Genomic DNA, 19,869 nt, shown 5'->3' with positions numbered 1-19,869 from the left:
GCATTAAAAGGTTAATATACAACTCACAACACACACAGTAACTTACTGGAGTTCCGATCTGGCTGACTGATGCTCTGGTAGTTGCACTGTTTTCTGGCAAAGTCTGTGGTTGGGCTTGATTCTGTAAGGAAGTCATGAACTCTTACTCGTAGCACCGTACAGAAACAGGTCATTTTAATGTGAGAGCACTAGTATTCCGATGGGTCAACCCCGAGCAAGATCTTGGGATGTTTGTATGCTTGCTGTCTATACGGGTTTGTCCCAAGTGAAACTAATAAATAAAAATTAAAAAAAAATAAAACAAATATCCACTACCGAGATTCGAACCCCCGGCGGCACAAACAGATCAGCTTTGCAGGCCACTGCATGACAGCACTGTGCCATCACTGCAGCCAAACATGCCTAGTGTTAAACTGCAATACACTCTCGCAATGTTCATTGTACATTGTCTTCTTCATCCGCTAATACTACTATTAAACTAATATTCGCACTTTGAGCTATGTGGAGGCAGTAACAATGAGATGTACGCTGCATGCGTCGGCGTGGACAATGCTGCGGCAGAAACACGGCACTAGAGGAATATGCGTTAGCGTTGACAACACTGCTGCAGAAACGCATCACTGGAGCATAGGCCGCCACTGTACATTAGGTAAATTAGCATTAATAATGAAAAAATTGAAGATGCACATAACTGGCCCCCTGGCTCTTTGGAAACCTCAATCATGTTCTCCGGTATGTGGAGGAGGTGTCCACCGGCAAAAAACTGATATTTCGTGCTTAGCAATGCTAAACCCCCAGCGATATTTTTATGCTCTGCACACACGCACACACATTAAAAAAGCAAAGGCTACAAAATCTAAACAAAATAGTAAACAAACTGCACTGCCTGATAAAAAATAGGACACCCAAGAACTCCCAAGGCAAACAAATACTGAAATATGCAAGGATAATAATCTGCCCATTGGCGTGGTCTTATTTGCAGAGAAAATAAATTAAATAAGTGTGAAATCAGCTGCTGGATTTTATATACTACAGCAATAAAGAAAATTTTCAGTTCTGCATTTAATAATGAAAATGCAGTTGCATGGCTGCAATTGTTAAGATTGAAAAGAAATTAGCTGTATTCAGAAGCTGCCAAAAACATACGCGAATAAAGAAAATTCTACCAGACCAGGCTTTTTCCTTTTACTGGGAGTGTACAGGAATAAAATGCGTCTCGCAGTCAAATGCACTGCACACTTGGGCATACACTTTTTCATAGTCCATTTTTTGTTTTTTATTAGCTGCTGTCTGTATAACGTTACTTTTCCTTACTTTCATGCTATGGCATATCTTATAGTCAGGAAATTTACATTAAAGACAAAAGGTTCTACAGTAACCAATAGAAACTACATTGGGTCACTGAAAAAGAACTGACCCTTTAATGCCCAATTACCTAGTTCTTTAAGCAGCTGAAAACTTTGCAATAACTTGCAGAGCATGAAGAAACAAAATATCATGTCAGGAAAAAATTTATTTACAACTGCACAGTGGGTTTCTCCACAGCCATTGCTCAGCTGTGTAGATGCAACATTTAGCTGCTTTGTTCTCTTCTTAAGTGACTGAAAGAAGCTATCTATGGTTATACGATGTCCAGCAACCAATAACTAATTGCTAACCTTGATTGTCAACACGCGACAGCTGATCAAGCGGCCTCATTCATTGCATCTTTTCAACGATAAGGAGTGAAACCAGCCATCTGCATTTTTTTTTTGTGTAATGAAGTTCAAATGACACCAATATAAAGATCAGAGCTGGAGTAATATGTGAAAAAAAAAAAAAATTATTCAGCTGTTGCTCCTGAGCAATGCTCGGCATTAAAGGTTAAAAGAACAATGTTCAATGCACAGCATCGTGCGTGGTTTGTGCACGATTCTTAGGGTAAAAAATGCCCCTGCCCAGCTACATTGCACATTCCCTTCTGGAACAACGCCATAATGAAGGCTCCGTGACATTTCAACACAGAGCAAAACTACTACACCCTAGCTAACTTATACGTAGGTGATCACTTCCAGCCTGCATGGTGCTTGGACGTTAGGCACACACTTGCGTTGCAGCCGTCAGTACAATATAATAGTGCTTCGTAACATAGGGGTCTGCGTACAATCGCAATGTAAGAAATGCGAAAAGTGGCGCGCGCCGCTTTATGCATTCTTTTCATCGCGAGTATGTATCGTAATGTTAGCCGCCGCGGTGGCTTAGTGGTTATGGTGCTCGGCTGCTGACCGGAAGGACGCGGGTTCGATCCCGGCCGCGGTGGTCGAAGAAGCCCGTGCACTGTGCGATGTCAGTGCACGTTAAAGAACCCCAGGTGGTCGAGATTTCCGGAGCCCTTCGCTACGCCGTCTCTCGTTAAATCCCATAAACCATGTATTGTAATGCGTATATACCTTCGTGGTTGGAAGAAACAGCGTCGGCACGGCTCTGGGTTTCAGCCTCAGCTTCTTCAATGGCACACCTGACTGCTTCATGAACTCGGGGTTGTACGTGTAGTCATCGGGCGAAAAGTGCCGGCCACAGACGCGGAGGTGCTTGCGCTTGTCCGACCGGGAGAGTCCGATGCGCTCAATCCAGGCAGCTCGGTCGCCTTCATCTTTTGGCAGCGAGTGTCGACGATCAACACTTCGCCCGAACCTCGGTTTGCAACCGGCAACACAGCAAGGGCGATTCATTTTGATCGTGCGTGCGGCGAAGATGCGACAAAAAATCACAGAAAAAGTGTCAGCGCCGCTTGAACCGCTCTGGCCGCTTCAAGGTGCCGCTTCGCTGAAGTACCTAGCGTCTCATAACATTCTGCATCCTTGATGTCGGCGTTCGCAGGCGCCATCTACCACGAGAAGGCGACACTGCCTCATACATGGAGAAACGTGGCCTCATCTGGACTTTAAATTGTTCTACTGCATTTCTCAGTGCTACAGAAACGAAATATGATATCATTAGACCACTCTCAGTTAAACGTTTTTGGAGGGCATTCATGAATCATGACCACCACTGGAGATCATGGCTGTTGTCATCTATCTAGTCTTCCTGGCGTGGGAAGACAACTGGAGTGCTAATTTTCTTTCCTCCAAGAGCGAAGTAAAGAAGCGAGGCGCCTCGTCGCGCCGCCTAAGTATGGTAACTGGACTTGCCAAAAAACGATTACAAGTAAGCTTCTCTCATAGAGTTAGTATAAAAAACTCTGATTTATGCGTGAATAGTTGTTTACGTATGTTGTATGCTTTTTGGTAACAACGGTGCTGTGGTTTTAGCAGGTTGAAAAGTCAGCCAGAGCCAAGTCAAGACCACGCAAGCCATCCCTCGAATTGTGCGCGCATGTGTAGCAAGACATTGAATTGAGCTAGTTGGTTGTAGCATGGCATGGTTTACGCAAAAACGTACTGGCGCTAAAAGACGGAGACAACACACACAAGACAGACAGGACCGTCTTGTGTGTGTTGTCTTCGTCTTTTAGCGCCAGTACGTTTTTTGCGTAAACCATGTCCAGCATGAGTAGTGTTGTCTAGCGTGTGCATTCATCCTCTGTGCGCGCAAGTGTCGATCATGATCGAGTTGCGTTCGCAAGTTATCCACCACCACCTGCAGCCTGTTTGCCATGCCGAAAAGTATCCTTCAAGACCCGCTCCTGTTGTCACAGAAGTAGCGCTGGCTGCTGCCATGTTGAATGTTTACGTTTGGCCACTCCGCTCAGCTGTCTATTGTAAACACGCTGCACATTGGTAAAAGACAACGGCAATGGAGCAGCATTGCAGCATATTGCGGTTTGTCGCACAGTGCCAGAATTTCTTTCAGTCGCCTATGGAGCTTAATAACGCCTACTGCTGTGTTGTTGGCTGCAAGAGCACTTGTCGGAATTCGCTGGGGACCAAGTTTATGCGTTTATGCTTTCCAACGCGACATTGGGTGCACGAACGGCGAAAACTTTGCATGGATTCAAATCGTTCGTTGTCAGAAATGAGCTCTTTCGGTGTGATTGTTTTCATCGCAAATGCATTTGTTGTTGTCTTAAAAGATCTGTAAAAGGCCACTTGTTGCATATATGCACTGTGGAGTGAAGCAACATAGTAATCCAATGATTCTCTCGTTTCCTTTGCCGCGGCTCGTTTGCTGTTGGCCTGTGAATAAAGGCTTAATGCCTTTATTCAAGTTTCCACATTGAAAAAAGGCTGTGAAGAATTAATTGGCTGAAGCCCCACTGCGTTTACAAACACTCTAGCCGGTACGCGGTTTGCTTTCGTTTGCTTATCATGCCGTTTGAGAACTTTTCACGTAGAGCTGTCTAAGCTGTCCAGTTTGAACGACTGCATCAGTGAGCAAATATAACACTCGCGGTGTGTGGGACATCACGAGAAGCTCGGAGTACGTCCGGCTTCACAACACGCATTCATCACTGTGTTTTAAAAATAGGTTTCCTTTGAAATGACATTCCACACTTTGTCAGTCATCTTCAAAGCACTCGCCTGTTAATGAACGGCTTCCACCATGAGTAGACTGCGAAATGAAAAGTTTTGTTTACGTGTGTTTCTATGGTCGCACTCCTGCCCGGCGCCCCGAGCCAGAGGTGACACTCGTCCCCCATATCGCGCCGCCTTAAAAATTATGCCTTTAAAATGGCGTTTCAGACTTTCATTATTTGTTCTAAGATGCACTCTGCTTTTCTTCACGAAGGGACGACACCATCGGTGCGCTTGAAATCATAAAACTGGTTTGAAAACTTTTTTTTGGCATGTATTCCTGTGGGGTGCTGTCCCTCTGGGGCCTCAAAAATGGCCACTAAAGAACACTAAAGAAGACAGCATGGCATGCTGTGTAACAATTCCCTGGACTCTTGAAAGAGGCGAATAGTGATTGGTATACCTAGTTGGATACCTCGGACTGCGTTTCACATCCAGCATGTCTTGGTTGAAGTACATCAATAGCATGCAGTAAAGCACTCCAGAGACTCTGGTATCTACGGCGCACATTACGTGCAGCACCACGTCAAACAAAACTTTTAGCTTACAAAACCATAATCCGACCGCTTATCGAATACGGCTCAGTTGTTCGGAACCCGTATCAACAATTGTAATGCGAGAAAATTAAATCTGTCCAGGAGAACGCAATTCGTTTTATCTACCATTGCTAGTACAGAGAATTTTCGCCCCTGTCTAATCTCGGTGCATTATCTCTAACCCCACTTTCAATGCGCCGGTACTCCAAGTGCCTCAGGCATATCTACATGCTCATTAATTCTCCGCTCCTCATAGCATGAGGACCCGTGTTAAATTTTCTACGTCATTATCAACTGGGCATCATCATAGTTTAAATATATATCCACTTTACGCACGCACTGATGTATATAAATATAGCTTCTTCCCTCGTACGATCGAAAGCTGAAACTCCTTGCCCGGCGAAATTTGTTCACTTGCACTTCTGCAGTTTTTGGCTGCCACTGAATATCATTAACACCTATGCTTTGTTCATTGTATACTGTATCTTGTATGTACAGTCGTGAGCAAAAGTGGAGAGATCGGCGCTTCGGCGGCGGGAGCAGTTGCGGGGCCGCCCCATGGCGCTGCTATCTCGCCGCGCTCGCTCGCTGCAAGAGTGCCTCGAGTGACGACAAGCTTCCCCCTCGCTCTCGCGCGGGTGTTTATCACGACTGATAAATTCCTAGTGCGGATTTCGGCTACTCTGCTGGTGAACGGTCACGTCGACGAGGAGTGTGAAAAGAAAAGTGTGTAGTTCCCGAAGGGAAAGTAGCGGCAGCTGCTCCCACTCTCGGCGCGTTTCGGCGGTAATGCCGTTGGTGGCTTGTCTGCCTAATCAGCCGGCGGCTGGCACTTTTCAAGAAAAAAAAAATGCTCGGGAACTACACACTTTTCTTTTCACACTCCTCGTCGATGTGACCGTTCACCAGCAGAGTAGCCGAAATCCGCACTAGGAATTTATCAGTCGTGATAAACACCCGCGCGAGAGCGAGGGGGAAGTTTGTCGTCACTCGAGGCACTCTTGCAGCAAGCGAGCGCGGCAAGATAGCAGCGCCGTGGGGCGGCCCCGCAACTGCTCCCGCCGCCGAAGCGCCGATCTCTCCACTTTTGCTCGCGACTGTACTTTTATGTATGTATGCATGCATGAATCAACATATATATGCAACTGCTTACCATGTATCCTATATCTTCACTCCTGCAATAGCCCTGTGCGGCTGCAGTATGTATAAGTAAATAAATAAATAAATATGACCAAGTCTGCAGTGAAACTGGCGACATTCATGACTGCGGCAAAATTTCTCAGTGACAGGAAAGTAGTGTGCCGTTTAAGTGTTTCTTGAGAAAGCTAATTGCGCACGAAAGAAGACGGCACAGCACCCAGTCTAATGGACTGGATGTTCGAAAGAGGTGAATTATCATTAGTATGGTCGGATACGACTAAGTCTGCAGTGAAACTCTGCCCACATTCATAACCACTGCACGGAATTTTTTTGTGATGGAAAAGTGATCTGTTGTTAAAGTGTTTCTTGTTACTTAAGAAGGCTAACCACACACTAAAAAAGACAGTGCGGCGCCCTGTGTAACAATGGAAGGGACGCTTGGAAGAGATTAATCATGATTGGTATGGTCGGATAAAGCTAAGTCTGCAGTGAAACTGGTCACGTTCATGACCGCTGGACAGAATTTCTCTGTGCTTGTTAGATATTGGGTGATAGTTGAGAGATCTTGAGCGGTTACTTTATTTAAAGATTGGTGTTGTTCTTGCATTTTGCTTGCTTGCAAGTCACGTGAGGCACGAAAAAACTGTGATATCATCACTGCTTTCTTGTTTTCGTTCACTATAATGCTAAACCCAGCCTGCCTCAAGAGACTGAATGACAACGAATGTAGAAGCAGCCAGTATATTGCAGTTTTTTCATGCCGCATGTGACGTATAAGCACACGTTGACGTCACAGTCATCGTTTGGCTGTTGAAATCAAAACAGCATGACTGACCAATTCGATTATAACAGAAGCCAACAGCCACTGAAACCAAGGGGCTTTTTTTTAATTCATTTATTTATTTTGTGGTGTTGATCAATTTAGAATATTACTGAATATGTCATCGCTTAAAGCTAATTGATTAGAAAAGCAGAAGAAAAAACAACCACATGCCGCCGGTGGGATCCGAACCCACGACCTCCGAATTACGTGTCCGGTGCTCTACCTCTGAGCTACGGCGACGGCTGTCAAACCTTCTGCTTATGGGGGTATTTATGTTTACAAGTAACCTAACCTTGAGAGTGTTCATCAGCGCCACCCACGTTCGGAGGTCGTCGGTTCGGATCCCACCGGCGGCATGTAGTTGTTTTTTCTTCTGCTTTTCTAATCAATTAGCTTTAAGCGATGACATATTCAGTAATATTCTAAATTGATCAACACCACAAAATAAATAAATGAATTAAAAAAAAAATCCCCTGTGCCCCTTGGTTTCAGTGGCTGTTGGCTTCTGTCATATTTACAACGAGCCCCTCATTCCCATTCCTTGTTTGCTTAATTCGATTATAAATTATTTAGCAGTCGTAGGCAAATACTACTTAGTGATTTATGCAAAGTAGTGTCTTCCACATCATTGTAGAGAAGAAAACATGCCACCAAAATTGGGTCCCTATACTTCTTTAACAAATACTGTGGCTTGCAGCCTTTCAGTTCTTATTCTAATCAACTTCTTTGCTCTCTTTCATTTTGCAGGCATCGAAATAAATACTGGCAACCAACAAGCACACAAGCTGCCCGAAGGACCATTTTCCAAAACCACTACTCCCATCTTTTGCAGGCTGAACTGCTTGATGTTCATGACGTGAAATAGCTTAGCCAGTGATCTCAGACTGTGGTGGCGGTGTACAAAATGGGGAATATCAGACCCTGCCTTGTTAACGCCTAAAACACTACCTCATCGTTGCAATAACGAGCCACAGTGTCTCTGTGGTTTTGGCATTCAGCTGCTGACCCGAAAAATATGGGTTCAATCCCAACTGCTGTGGTCACATTTTGATTGCAGCGAAATGTTAGAAACCCGCGACAGTGGCTCAGCAGTTAGTGTGCTCAGCTACTGAGCCAGAGTTCCCAAGTTCGAACCCGGCTGCGTTGGTTGCAATGGAGGCGAAATGCAAAAGGCGCCCGTATGGATGTCAGTGCATGATAAAGATCCCCAGGGTGTCAAAATTATTCGTAGCCCTCCACTACGGCACCTCTTTTTTCCTATCTTCTTTCACTGCCTTCTTTTTTTTCCTTACCATACAGTTTGGGTGTCCACCGAGATGTGAGACAAGTAGATAATTACTGTGCTATTTCCTTTTCTCAAAAACCAATTTTCAATGTTAGAAGGCTCATGTACTTACAAGTTGAAGAACCCCAGGTGGTAGACATTACCTAAAGCCATCTACTGTGTCCCTCATACCCTTAGTCACTATGGGATATGTCAAACACAATAAACCAAACAACCATCATTGCAACATGAACAGTGGATATCATGAAACATTCTACATGTGACATTGTGCATGATTGCTGAGGAAACCTTGTGACACAGCACATTGCAAGTACAAGTTGCACTTTTTCTCTATGTTCTGTGTAGCTTTTTCTGAAAAGAGCACACTAGCTAGAGAGTACACAGCAAAACAGAAAACTTGCAGTAGAAAAATGCCTGTGTTTGTGTGGCTGTGCCTTTTGTGCATCATACTGGGGTTTAACGTCTCAAAGTGACTCAGGCTAAGAGGGACGCCGTAGTGAAGGGCTCCGAAATTTCGACAACCTGGGGTTCTTTAACGTGCTCTAACATCCCACAGTACACAGGCCTCTAGAATTTCGCCTTAGTCGATATTCGACCAGCGTGGCCGGGATTGAACCCAAGTCTTTTGGGTCAGCAGCCGAGCGCCATAACCACTAAGCCACCGCGGCGGTCGGGCTTGCTTTTTATGCTCTAGTCTGACATGTTTAGGTCTTTGGTTTCCATTGTGGTTCTACCACCCTTTTGAGTTTCTATGTCTCATTTCATGGCTTATTGTTTTCAGTGTGCTTCTGCATACAACTTCCTCATAATGCGAGCTCTCAGATGTTGTAGCTGTCAGCTCTCAGAGGCGAGATGTCAGATGTTGTGATGTGAACCTTAATTGCTACTGGTTTACATGATATTTACAGGAGCCTCTAGTGCGTGTGCTTCTGGTCCTGTTTACTGTTGGGTAATGTTTATCTAGTCTGGTCCACTGCGATTTGGTATTAATGATTCATGCTTATTTTTAGTGCTATGTATTGCATTGGTGACACTACCAACAGAATTGGTTCGTGAAAAACTCTTGTGTAGACTTGCAAGATCCCCCTCCACGAAGCCAGGTACTCTGCAAGCACTTTGTCTAAGTTGCTGTGACTCTTAAGTTGGCTACAGAGTATGCTCACTGCTTCGAGTAATCGTTCAAAAAACAACATTCTCCCTCCAACTCCATGCAAATTTATAAATAATAGGAAATGTTTAAAAATTCAGCTTTCTATTTTGGGGATCAACCCTTTGACCTTGAAATAAACTTGTTAGATTAAATATTGTGTAATATTGCCACCACCAAATGAGCTGTAACGCATAGTCCTGCATTTCTCTGATAATGCCCTGCATTTCTTGGTGCAGGCCTGTTTACAGCTGATCCCAAGCTCGAAGTGCTGCCTGGGGAAAATACGAGTCAGCAGCTGCACCAGTCCCCCCACTGCAGTCAGAGTTTCATGAAGAAAAGTCCCCAAGAGCTGCACCTTCTCACCCGGATGGATGACCATCCCTACCAGTGTGACCACTGTGGAAAGAGCTTTGCAAGAAAGTATGACTTGGTGGTGAGACACATTCGTACCCACACTGGTGAGCGTCCATATAAGTGTCACCACTGCGAGAGCAGCTTTGCTCAAAAGGTCACCCTGACGCACCACCTCCGCACCCACACGGGTGAGCGTCCATACAAGTGTAACCATTGTGGGAGCACCTTTGCTCTAAAGGACACCTTGACAGACCATCTTCGTACTCACACTGGTGAGCGTCCATACAAGTGTGACCACTGTGAGAGCTGTTTTCCTCACAAGACCACCCTGGTTGACCACCTTCGGACTCACACGGGTGAGCGTCCATACAAGTGTGTCCACTGTGAGAGCAGCTTTACTCAGAAGCGAACCCTGGTAGCACACCTTCGTACTCACACGGGTGAGCGTCCATACAAGTGTGACCACTGCGAGAGTAGCTTTGCTGTAAAGAGCACATTGGTGGCACACCTTCGCACTCACACGGGTGAGAAACCATTCCAGTGCCAGCTCTGCCCCATGGTGTTTACACAGAGGTCGCACCTTGCAGATCATGTGCGAGCCCACAAGAGAAAAACCGTTTCGGTGTCAGCTGTGCTCAATGCCGTTCAATGAAAAGCACAGTTTAAATCTTCACAAAAGCAGGGAACATGCTTCAAAAGCCACAGTTCGTTAAAGTCTTGATGCCTTTTCTCAACATTATGTCAAAACCATTGCTAGCTAACTTGTCACAATTTTGAATTCGTCATGTTAGGAAAAAAATATGTGAATTTACATGCCTTCAAAGTGCATCCGCACAGAGCAATTTTTCGGTTGCTTTTCCTCCTCTATATGAAACCTGAACATACTAGGCTGGTACTATCATGAACGAGACTGAAATTGTGGCATACCAGATGTCATCATGTCATCAGTTTACTAGTTTCAGTAAATTCAGTGTTGTGTGTGAACTGTGGTTGCAGTGTTCGGCACTAGCTAGCAAACTGACATACTCACGTCAGAGCAGTTCTGTGTTCTTTTAAAATCGAGTATAATGCCACCAGAGAAGCGTGCTGTTTTATTATTCCTTCCATGCTTGTGTTGTGGCTGTATTATTGGGACAAAAAAGCAGAGAAACAAGGCACGGGCTTCTGATGATAAACATTGCTCGCTTTTGTATGCAGGTTTTCAGAGTAGTCTCTTGGTTTCAGTTTTAAAAAATAAATGCTTTACTGCACTAGATTACTGTGCATTATCTTTTGTCAAATAATCTGCTATCATTGCATGTGGCACGTTCTTATTACAAATTATGTTCTCAGCATTGTCAGCCTGGACGAACATGCTGTATATTTGGAGGTATACAATCACTATCCCAACAGAAGTTGCTGTTCTCGTTCCATTTATGGTAATAATTCTGAGGTATTTAAGCATTTCTACAGCAAGCCCTTGCAGATTGTGTTGTGGTTATAGAAGCTCAAGTGAACTTGCTTTGGTAACTGCATTGACATAAAAATTGACATAAAGTGAGCATTGACATAAAAATTATTGCAATTTATAAAATCTTGTGGAGTTTTATTTCTTGAAAACCAATGAGGGGCACTGAGGACAATACTATCAAATTTTTTCTGTTAGTAAAATCCAATAGTTTGACATTTTGTAGCTTTGTTACCACTTGTCCTGTAGTGAAAGATGAATTTATTGTCAAAAGATTTGGATTACAAGTTGAAAACCTTTTTGTCGCTGCTACAATTCAGGCTCAGGACTCTCTGATGACAAAATAGGAGAACAGTGGCTCCGTGACTGCTGGTGGTGGGGGTGCAGCAGCCGAAATGAAAACTACTGCCGACCTGACGTTGAAGGCCTCCGTCACCCGTCGTCGCTTCGTTTACGTCTGCATCTATGTTGCGATGGATGCCTTTTCGGATTCTGGCCAACGAAGTTCTCGCAAAGAATTGAGGCATGCATTCAGCAACCTCGACCCCACACAGCGCGCGATGCTTTTAAGGGCTGAGGTGGCAGGTCATGGAAGAAAGTCCTAGCACCGAGGAGTCGGCAGCATTACTGTCACCACTAAGCCACCATCATGACTGATGTGTAGCAACTGGCGCATGCGGGCAGCGTTGTAGGCATTGCTGAAAAAAAGTAACTAAATACGTTACTCGTAACACTAAAAAAAAAGGAACACGTTACCGCCCTACGTTACCTACAAAAAAAGGTAACGCATTAGCGTTACCGTTACCGAAAAAAAGTATCGCACGTTACTTTGCCGTTAGTCCATGGCCATAAATTTTAATCAGTGAGTCTTCACTGCAAGAACTCAAGATAACAAAGATAACAATTTTATCAAGCTCATAATTCATATAATTCCAACTTCACAAAGAAAACAGCTGAACTCAACAAATTTACAGAAATTCTGGTGTGCTTCTGCTTACGAAATTACGCGGAAATTGTGTAGCAATAAAGAAATGCTTAAATGTCATAGTTCCGGAAAAAATATATTTGCGCACATAAACAATTTTTTTTTTACTTGAACCTGCATAATTATCGCAAAAATGTGAGTGTTTACGTCAACGTGTTCAAGTTCAGCTTCGCTTGCTTAGGAACTCAATGACCAGAAACGTAGCCGCAGTTGCAGATAGAAACAGCCGGTTGACTGCAATCCCCTTTTCTGTGTTGTACCATTGTACTCTTTTAATGGCTCTCTTGGGGCCATCTTGCAGTAAACTGGCGACATTCCTGAGTTTACTCAGAAGAGGAAACTGCTTCCACCAAGAATGCGTGAGTGTCGCCTGGGAACGAGACCTTTTGGTTGGAAAACTAGCTTACACAGAAACTGACTTATAGATTTCTGCAAATGGTCCATTGGTGGCTTGGCATGCGTCCACACTTTAGAGAGTAGTGTGTGTGAGTGGTTTGGGGGTGAAGACAAGTGTGTGACTGCGTGTTCGTGCTTTTTTTTAGTTGAGTGCGTCGTCAAGGGCAGGTGTTTTTTGGCATGCATGCGAGCCGCAACAAGGGTCGTCGAGAACACCGGTAGATTTTGTTTATTTGCAACATCATTTTCGGCGTTTATTTTTTTGAAAAAAAGGCGGAGGGGGACAATTGAAATAAAAAGTAACTAGTAACGTGACACCTCAGCATGTTACCGAAAAATGTTAACGTAAGTGTATTAATCAGTGTGTTGGATGGTTTTGTTTTCCCTACGATGCCAGTGGCCTGCAGTGCGTTCTTCAACTTGCAGTATATGTGCGTGAAGGACGAAGGATTGGCACTGGGGAAAGCGTGAGATATTGTGTGCACGAATCAGGCTGTGGAGTATTTAGTTCCTTCTGATCAACATGCCGCTGTCACGTGGTTGCACTCTTTCTTACGCTGAAATGAATCTGCAGAGCTCAATACCATGAGTGTTTGGAAAATAGTTCTTCCTGAGTTTGGCAGCAAGAATAGTACAGAGAATTCGACGTTGCTTTAAGATGAAACGAGTATTTGTTGTTGCTGCCACATACAGTATTGGTAATATTCATGTACTAAATTTTGCGAATCACCTCGCAAAAGCAAGCACCACGACAATCAGCAAATCCTTCTACGATTATAAAAGCAGAATATGGACGGCATAAACCTCAGAACAAAGTAAGTGGTGCATCGACTAGCTGTAGCCATGCCCGCTAGAGCTGCAAGCAGCTATGGAAAGCCCACTTACAGCTGTCAGCAAGAGTAGCAGAACACAGAGATCCATTCAATTTTTAGCAGCTTGGCTGGCTTCGAATGGAAAGTACCGTAAACCTGCATCAAAGTTAACTGTTTAACTGCATGGTTACCCGTATATATAGCTTCGACTGCAGCAAAATTATTTGCATCTGTGGCCAGACATTTGCGGAACTTTGCTCTCATCGGTAAAAGTGCGAACGGGTCAAACCCCCCAAGCAAAGGCAAAGCATGATCTCATTATGACATGCTGCGGCTTGATATGCATGCATTGAGTCGCATGAAGCCAGACCTGCAGCATAAATGCAAAAAAATAACGGATCTGTTGAGCACAAATTTGCAAATATCTGAGCTTGCTTGCCATGGCAGCATTACATGATCACACTATTCGAGCATGCACTCGCAAGTGGTTGCCATTGTTGATGTTCACAGCCGTGGAGGAAAAAAAACTCAGCTGCCAGTGCAAAGCTAAATTGTGAAAGCTATATATCGACAAGGTACCGTATCTTCCAGTGTATAAGTTGCAGTTTTTTTCTTAAATTTTTGTCGGTGCGTCTTATATAACGATGCGACTTATATATGGAATAAATGTGGGCTGCTGCGGCCGCGCCCGAAAAGGTGCTTGCTTGCTGTTAAGGATGTGCTGCGCGGTGTCAGCGCACCCAGGCAGTCTCATCCGTAGCCTACCACTACCACATCCCTTATAGTCTATATGTCACTTTGGGACGTTAAATCCAACAACTTGCAAATATTAAACTGCAAGATGTCAGTGGACGCAGGGCTGGCACCCTGGCCAGGAAAATTACGCGACACCTTCTGCTGCGCCCAGCAACTACATTTCGGAAGGAACTCCAAAGTAACGTTAGATTGGCGTGCAAAAAACGAAATCCAGCTTATACATTCTTATAATGATTTTAGTTAAGGAGTTAAATGTGTTATTTTTAAAATGGGAGCATGTCAATAACAAGTTTCAACCTTCAACCATTTTCAAGCCGCTTTTGTGCATATCACTTCCGGACTTCCGTCCACCATTGCTGCCATGGGATCGTCTTTTCGGTGATAGTTGCGGCAAGGTCGACGAGGTCTTGATTGAGGCGTGCTTCATATCTGTCGTTTCGTTGGCCATGACGCAGTTAAGTAAGCGTGTTGTTCAAGAGAGTGAATAACTGCATCCAGCATACCCTTATCTTGTGTGTCCGGTGCTTGTCGTCGGCAGTTCAAATGAGCGCACGCTACCAGTACCAGGACTTTTTCCGGCGCTAGCTACGGTGCATATAAAGAGCGGTTCGCGCAGTTAGATGGGAGTAAGCAACTACCGCGCAGCGTCTGGTATGCCCAGCAGTGAGCGCATGCATGGTGACACCAGATTTCAGTGTTTGGCCGTGCAGTGCTGTTGTTACGTCGTGTCGCGGGGCACACCAGAGTTAATTGCGCGAACCGCTCTTTATACGCATCGTAGCCAGCGCTGGACAAAATCCTTGTACTGTATTGTGAAAATAGCGTGCACTCATTTGAGCCGACGATGACGAGCGCCTGATGCACAAGATAAGGGTAAGATGGATGCAGTTTTCCACTTGCGCATTATATTTACTTTTGACTGCGCCTTTACATACCATCTGTATGTATCTAAATAAACATTTTTGAAAAGTACTGTCTAGTTTTTATATCGTTTATCAGCTGCCACAACTTTGGCCGCGATTTGCGTGACCCGGAACGAATTTTTCAAGAAATCGAGTGAAGAGGTGCATCTTGTACACTGGTGCGACTTATGTATGTTTTTTTCGGATAAACAGCCATTTGGAGGGGGGTGCGACTTATACAAAGGTGAGACTTAAACACCGGAAAATACGGTAAATAGTTGCCATAATGATTCAACATAATATCATAATTCTGCAAACTACATGGCGTCGCAGCTCGATTCGGACATGTATTCGTGACTCGAGTATGCAAAATCTGTGGGGAAGCTGATTAATTATGTGAACATTACAAATACTGTATGTGGCTATACAGCAGTCAAGATCAGAGCACGAAATTCTTGTTTCGCTTTCAAGAAACAACGAATATCTTTCGTACTAATTTTACAAACGCTCTTGACATCAAACTCTACTGGGTCCGTTTCAACGCAACAGAAAGGTAAGAAAAACTTGTGACAATGTTTAAGCCCCAAGTGGTTGAGGAACTAAAAAATGGTGTGGTTAAACTACTGTTGAACCTGGTTACAGAGCTAAAGCTATGGCATATCATAAGCGGCTTGGTGTCTGTAAGGTTGAGTGTGTTCCAGACACTGGATAGGCAGCCCACCCACTCTGTCACCCTGGCAGGTGGAAGTTAATGGTTGATCGCGAGTGTTTGCTCAGCAATTAATGATGCAGCCTATTGCAGCAGTGCACGTGTCTGCCACAATGTTAACGCATGCAGGTAAAATTGGTTTTTGAGGAAAGGAAATGGTGCAGTATATCTGTCTCACATATATCGGTGGACACCTGAACTGTGCCTTAAGGGAAGGGAGGATGGTGGGAGTGAAGGAAGAAAGAGAGAAAGAGGTGCTGTAGTGGACGTATGCGCTGTGCACTGACATCATCGCACAGCACACAGGGCGCCTTTCGCCTCCATCGAAACACTGCTGCTGTGGTCGGGTTCAAACCCAGGTACTTCTCTAGATACCTTGTGCCACTAGCTTAAAGCATGAATGAGGTGTCCGCTGTTCCAAGGGGGCAGTTCTGCGCCTTTCCTTTGCTTTCCAAGCTCCCGCTTCATTGGACTCCATTGGTTTCAGCTTAAAGCTTGACTAAGGTGTCCACTATCTCAGGGGGCCAGTTATGCGCCTTTGCTTTGCTTTGGAAACTCAAGGTCATTTCAAGGTCAAATTTGCACAGTCCGTGATTGAAGCTCGAGGTCCCGTAATGAAGTTTTGCTTCAAAACACCGCAGCATGATTACGTACGAAAAGCAATTTGGCGCTTTTCCCGGTATCAATCCTTCACGCACATACGCTGAGAGTTGAGGAACGCAACCATCCATCACGTTGACATTTCGTTTTCTCGTGTTTCGCATATTTGGCCTGTGAAATCTGCAAGCTGGCTGACAGTTCGCAATTGACTGGTTGGGTTGCATCTAAAACACTGTTGGATCACACATTACAAAAGCCGGGCAATAATTTATACACTGTTTACATGTTCAGTGGGCACGCTGGCAAAATGTTGGTGAGGTTGACAGAAAGGAAAGCTGCATCGCGTTGAGCATCAACAATGGCAACAACTTCAAGTGCGATCAGAGTCCATCATGGCAAGTAAACTCAGCCGTTTCCAGATTTGTCCTCCACCAGTACGTCGTTTTTTTGTGTTTATGCTGCAGGTCTGGCTTCATGCGGCTCAATGCGTGTCAAGCCGCAGCATGTCATAATATTACGGGGGGTTAGCCCAGCAGCAGACGGGACAGGCCACAGTCAGAAACCACACCGAGCTAAATCACTCCACAAAATCACTCCACAAAAAAATCACTCCACTCCACTGCCACAAAAGGTGCCCGGGTCGCGAGGCTGCGCCACGACAACGGTCGGCGCTGGTGGTGATGCTGCGGCCGGAGGTGGGTTGGACGGCATAGTGATGGCTCGAAACTGACGACCGCTGCGGAGGTCCAGGGCAGGGTCCCGGTGTGATACCCAGCACCTCCACCAAATATTACGGGGGGTTAGCCCAGCGGCAGATGGGACAGGCCACAGTCAGAAACCACACCGAGCTAAATCACTCTAGCACAAACTGCCACGTCCTCATCGTCGTCCACTGCCGAACGTCCCAAAACAACGTCGTCTTTGCCTAGCAACTATGCACCGTAACAATATTGAAATCATGCTTTACCGTTGCGCGTGCTTGGTGGGTTTCCAACCGGTTGGCACTTTTACCAGTCAGAGCAAAGCCAAAGCTCTGCAAATATCTAGCAATGCAAATCATTTTGCCTCGGTCGAAGCCATCCGGGTAACCAGGTTTAGGTGCTAAGTCATTGACTGCACTGGCGCCTAGTCGCTAAAAATTTAATCTACTTCTGCGTTCTTCTGTGACAGTCTTGCTGACACAGTCGTGAGAGAGCTTTTCGTAGCTGCTTTCAGCTGTAGCGGGTGTGACTACAGTCGATGTGCCATTTACTTTGTTCTGATGTGTATACGGTCCCTTCTGCCTTTAATCGCAGGATGAGTGCTGTATCATGGTGTCATTTCGAGACCAAAGATTACTCGCCTCTGGGGGCGCTGTCTTAGCAGCACTGAGTCTATTTAAGGCACCGTGCTTTGAATAAAAGGGGCTCTCTCAACGTCGGTCAGCACCGATCTACGTCCGTGCCTCTCTCTCATTCAGGCCGCCATCCCGGCGTGCCCCAATGTGCTCCGGCGTGGAATTCGTGGTGGGCACGCCGACACAACAGTGAGTGCATGCAGTTCTCCAATTATCGTGGTGTATGCTTTCTCGAGGACTAGTGTAGCCATAAAAGGCATGGTTCATATGCGCCTGCCTGTGATATTGTGATGTGATCCTGTGATGTGATGTGATGTGATACTGGGATGTGATACTGTGCTTAAAGCGCTGCTGTCTATTCTGATGCCCGATGTAGCTGATGCAGCCGACAGTATTTGTAGCCAGCTTGTCGCGCCGACAAGTTGAAAGATGGAGCATATCAACATTGATTTTTGGGGCAAAGGAACCACCACAGTCTGCTGTTATAGATTCACTCAAGGATTAACAATTAAGCATTTTAATAGTCTGCACCCAGCAAGGACAAACTCTTGATACTCCTCCATCAGATTATTTTCCCTTTGGTATGTCCTCATGGCATTCATGTTGTTATTGTTAAATGCACCTAGCTTAACAATGCTGATTGGTGCTTTGTCACATTATTTTCACTTGGGCTGCTTTCGTGTGTTCCATCTCACAGGTGTCATAAATGATGTTGAAAAGATGAGGACTACAAATTTCCAGGAGAATCTTCCAAGGAGAACTGCTGCCAACGTCAGGAGACCCATAGGTTGATGCTTGTATCCTGTAAAACCGAATATCCTTTGATCTGAATGTGTTGACCATTGTCCAATGTGTTAAGGACAAACCCTGAACCTGGAATATATTCCAGTTAGAGAGTAATTGCATATTAATATCCACCAGAATGCACCCTTATAGCTGCTTCAGAAAGTTAGATTCAAGCTATTCCATTATTTTGCAAGTGCTCTGCCTTACTCGTTTGGGGTGATTGTGCCTTTCTGCAGCTTTCTTTCAGTCATTGTTGAATTGCTTATACCTGTATTTCTTTGTGGCATCACATTGCTGCTTGCAACTTTCTGGGCAAAACGTATGTAAGGGAGAAATGTCAAAAGCTGCAGTGCTCTGGGCAAGGGCATCCGCAGAAGTTTTTTCAGGGGGGGCACCTGATGGCCGAGGATGGGGCAGGCAGTAGGTTACCACCAAAAAGACACCATTTGTGGTCTAAACTACCCACATGAAACAAAAATTATGAACAGCAAATTAGTGCTATGCTTAGAGAACATACATTTTATTTTATTCATGAACAGAGAATTAAACTTAATAAGTGAAATGCGAAAAGTTACTGTCATCTAAGCTTGCTAATCAAGCTGTGTAGTTGTTTTCTGCTAGTGCATAAAAAATATCCAAAAAATATCCCCCCCCTCTGGGCATCCATGGCTCTTGGATATTCAGTGTTCAACACAAGGTAAAGTGGTAGGGGTTTACCGTAGTTAAGCTGAGTAGATGTGCAAAAGCATCATTCTTCAATTTGAGGGGACACTTAAGCTCTTTCTCAAAGGTATGACGCGACAGCATTACTGGGTTAATTTCCATATATGAAGAATTGGTCATCGTGGCAAATCCTCGTACCACTGCTAGCACAGTGGTGCAACAATTAAGCGATGCACCGCTCCACTGGCAGGTGGCTATTTCTATCACAGCCACCAGTAGGGATTGTGCGACCCATGTTGCTCTTTCTGAGCAACCTCTCGCGACCAATCATTAACTGCCACCTGCCAGCCACCGCTGTGGCACAGTGGTTATGGGGCTCGGCTGCTGACCCGAAAGATGTGGGTTCGATCCCTGCCACAGTGGTTGAATTTTGATGGAGGCGAAATTCTAGAGGCCCGTTTGCTGAGCGAGTCCGTGCATGGTAAAGAACTCTAGGTGGTTGAAATTTCCGGAGCCCTTCAATACAGCGTCCATCATAGCCTGAGTCGCTTTGGGATGTTAAACCCTCATAAACCATAAGTCATAACTGCTACCTGCCACGGTGGTCAGTTTGCTCACAATCCGGTGGGCAGGTTGTGGTTTCGTCTGGTTTATGGGGTTTAACGTCCCAAAGTTACTCAGGCTATGAGGGATGCC

At 45.0% G+C, this 19,869-nt stretch overlaps 2 protein-coding genes across 6 annotated transcripts in view; one reads left to right on the top strand and one right to left on the bottom strand.

Annotated features, from left to right (window-relative positions):
• The window catches only part of LOC149366432 (uncharacterized), a 36,188-nt gene extending 33,356 nt beyond the window's left edge, over nucleotides 1-2,832 (bottom strand). For both annotated transcript variants that reach the window (XM_089550780.1, XM_089550775.1), the window contains exons 1-2: nucleotides 2,430-2,832; nucleotides 47-121 (exon numbers count right to left, since the gene is read on the bottom strand). In XM_089550780.1, the coding sequence (XP_089406906.1) occupies nucleotides 47-121; nucleotides 2,430-2,711 (357 nt within the window). In that variant the 5' untranslated portion in view covers nucleotides 2,712-2,832. The remainder of the gene's footprint in view (nucleotides 1-46; nucleotides 122-2,429) is intronic.
• Nucleotides 2,833-3,498: 666 nt separating this feature from the next.
• On the top strand, nucleotides 3,499-19,597 carry LOC149366431 (uncharacterized). Of its 4 annotated transcripts, XM_089550764.1 has the most exons (4): nucleotides 3,499-3,800; nucleotides 9,664-10,137; nucleotides 12,515-12,572; nucleotides 18,422-19,597. In XM_089550764.1, exons 1-3 carry the CDS (start codon nucleotides 3,704-3,706, stop codon nucleotides 12,532-12,534), a joined length of 591 nt encoding a protein of 196 aa, XP_089406890.1. In that variant the 5' UTR covers nucleotides 3,499-3,703; the 3' UTR covers nucleotides 12,535-12,572; nucleotides 18,422-19,597. The 4 variants fall into 4 exon arrangements, with proteins under 4 accessions (XP_089406890.1, XP_089406885.1, XP_089406879.1 ...); XM_089550759.1 differs by lacking the exon at nucleotides 18,422-19,597 and having other exon boundaries at nucleotides 12,515-16,808; XM_089550753.1 differs by lacking the exons at nucleotides 12,515-12,572; nucleotides 18,422-19,597 and adding an exon at nucleotides 11,549-12,504.
• Nucleotides 19,598-19,869: the final 272 nt, after the last annotated feature.

The sequence above is a fragment of the Amblyomma mixtum genome, chromosome 1, assembly GCF_055824585.1.
Source record: "Amblyomma mixtum isolate Tamu chromosome 1, ASM5582458v1, whole genome shotgun sequence".
Taxonomy (NCBI): domain Eukaryota; kingdom Metazoa; phylum Arthropoda; class Arachnida; order Ixodida; family Ixodidae; genus Amblyomma; species Amblyomma mixtum.
Note: the sequence above shows the minus strand (reverse complement) of the source record. Positions and strands in the feature narration are given on the sequence as shown.

Coding starts and splice junctions, on each gene's coding strand:
- LOC149366431 (XM_089550749.1), top strand. CDS start 3,704: ATGTTTACGTTTGGCCACTCCGCTCAGCTGTCTATTGTAAACACGCTG. Junction 3,801..9,663: donor CAGCATTGCAGCATATTGCG/GTTTGTCGCACA, acceptor TTCTTGGTGCAG/GCCTGTTTACAGCTGATCCC.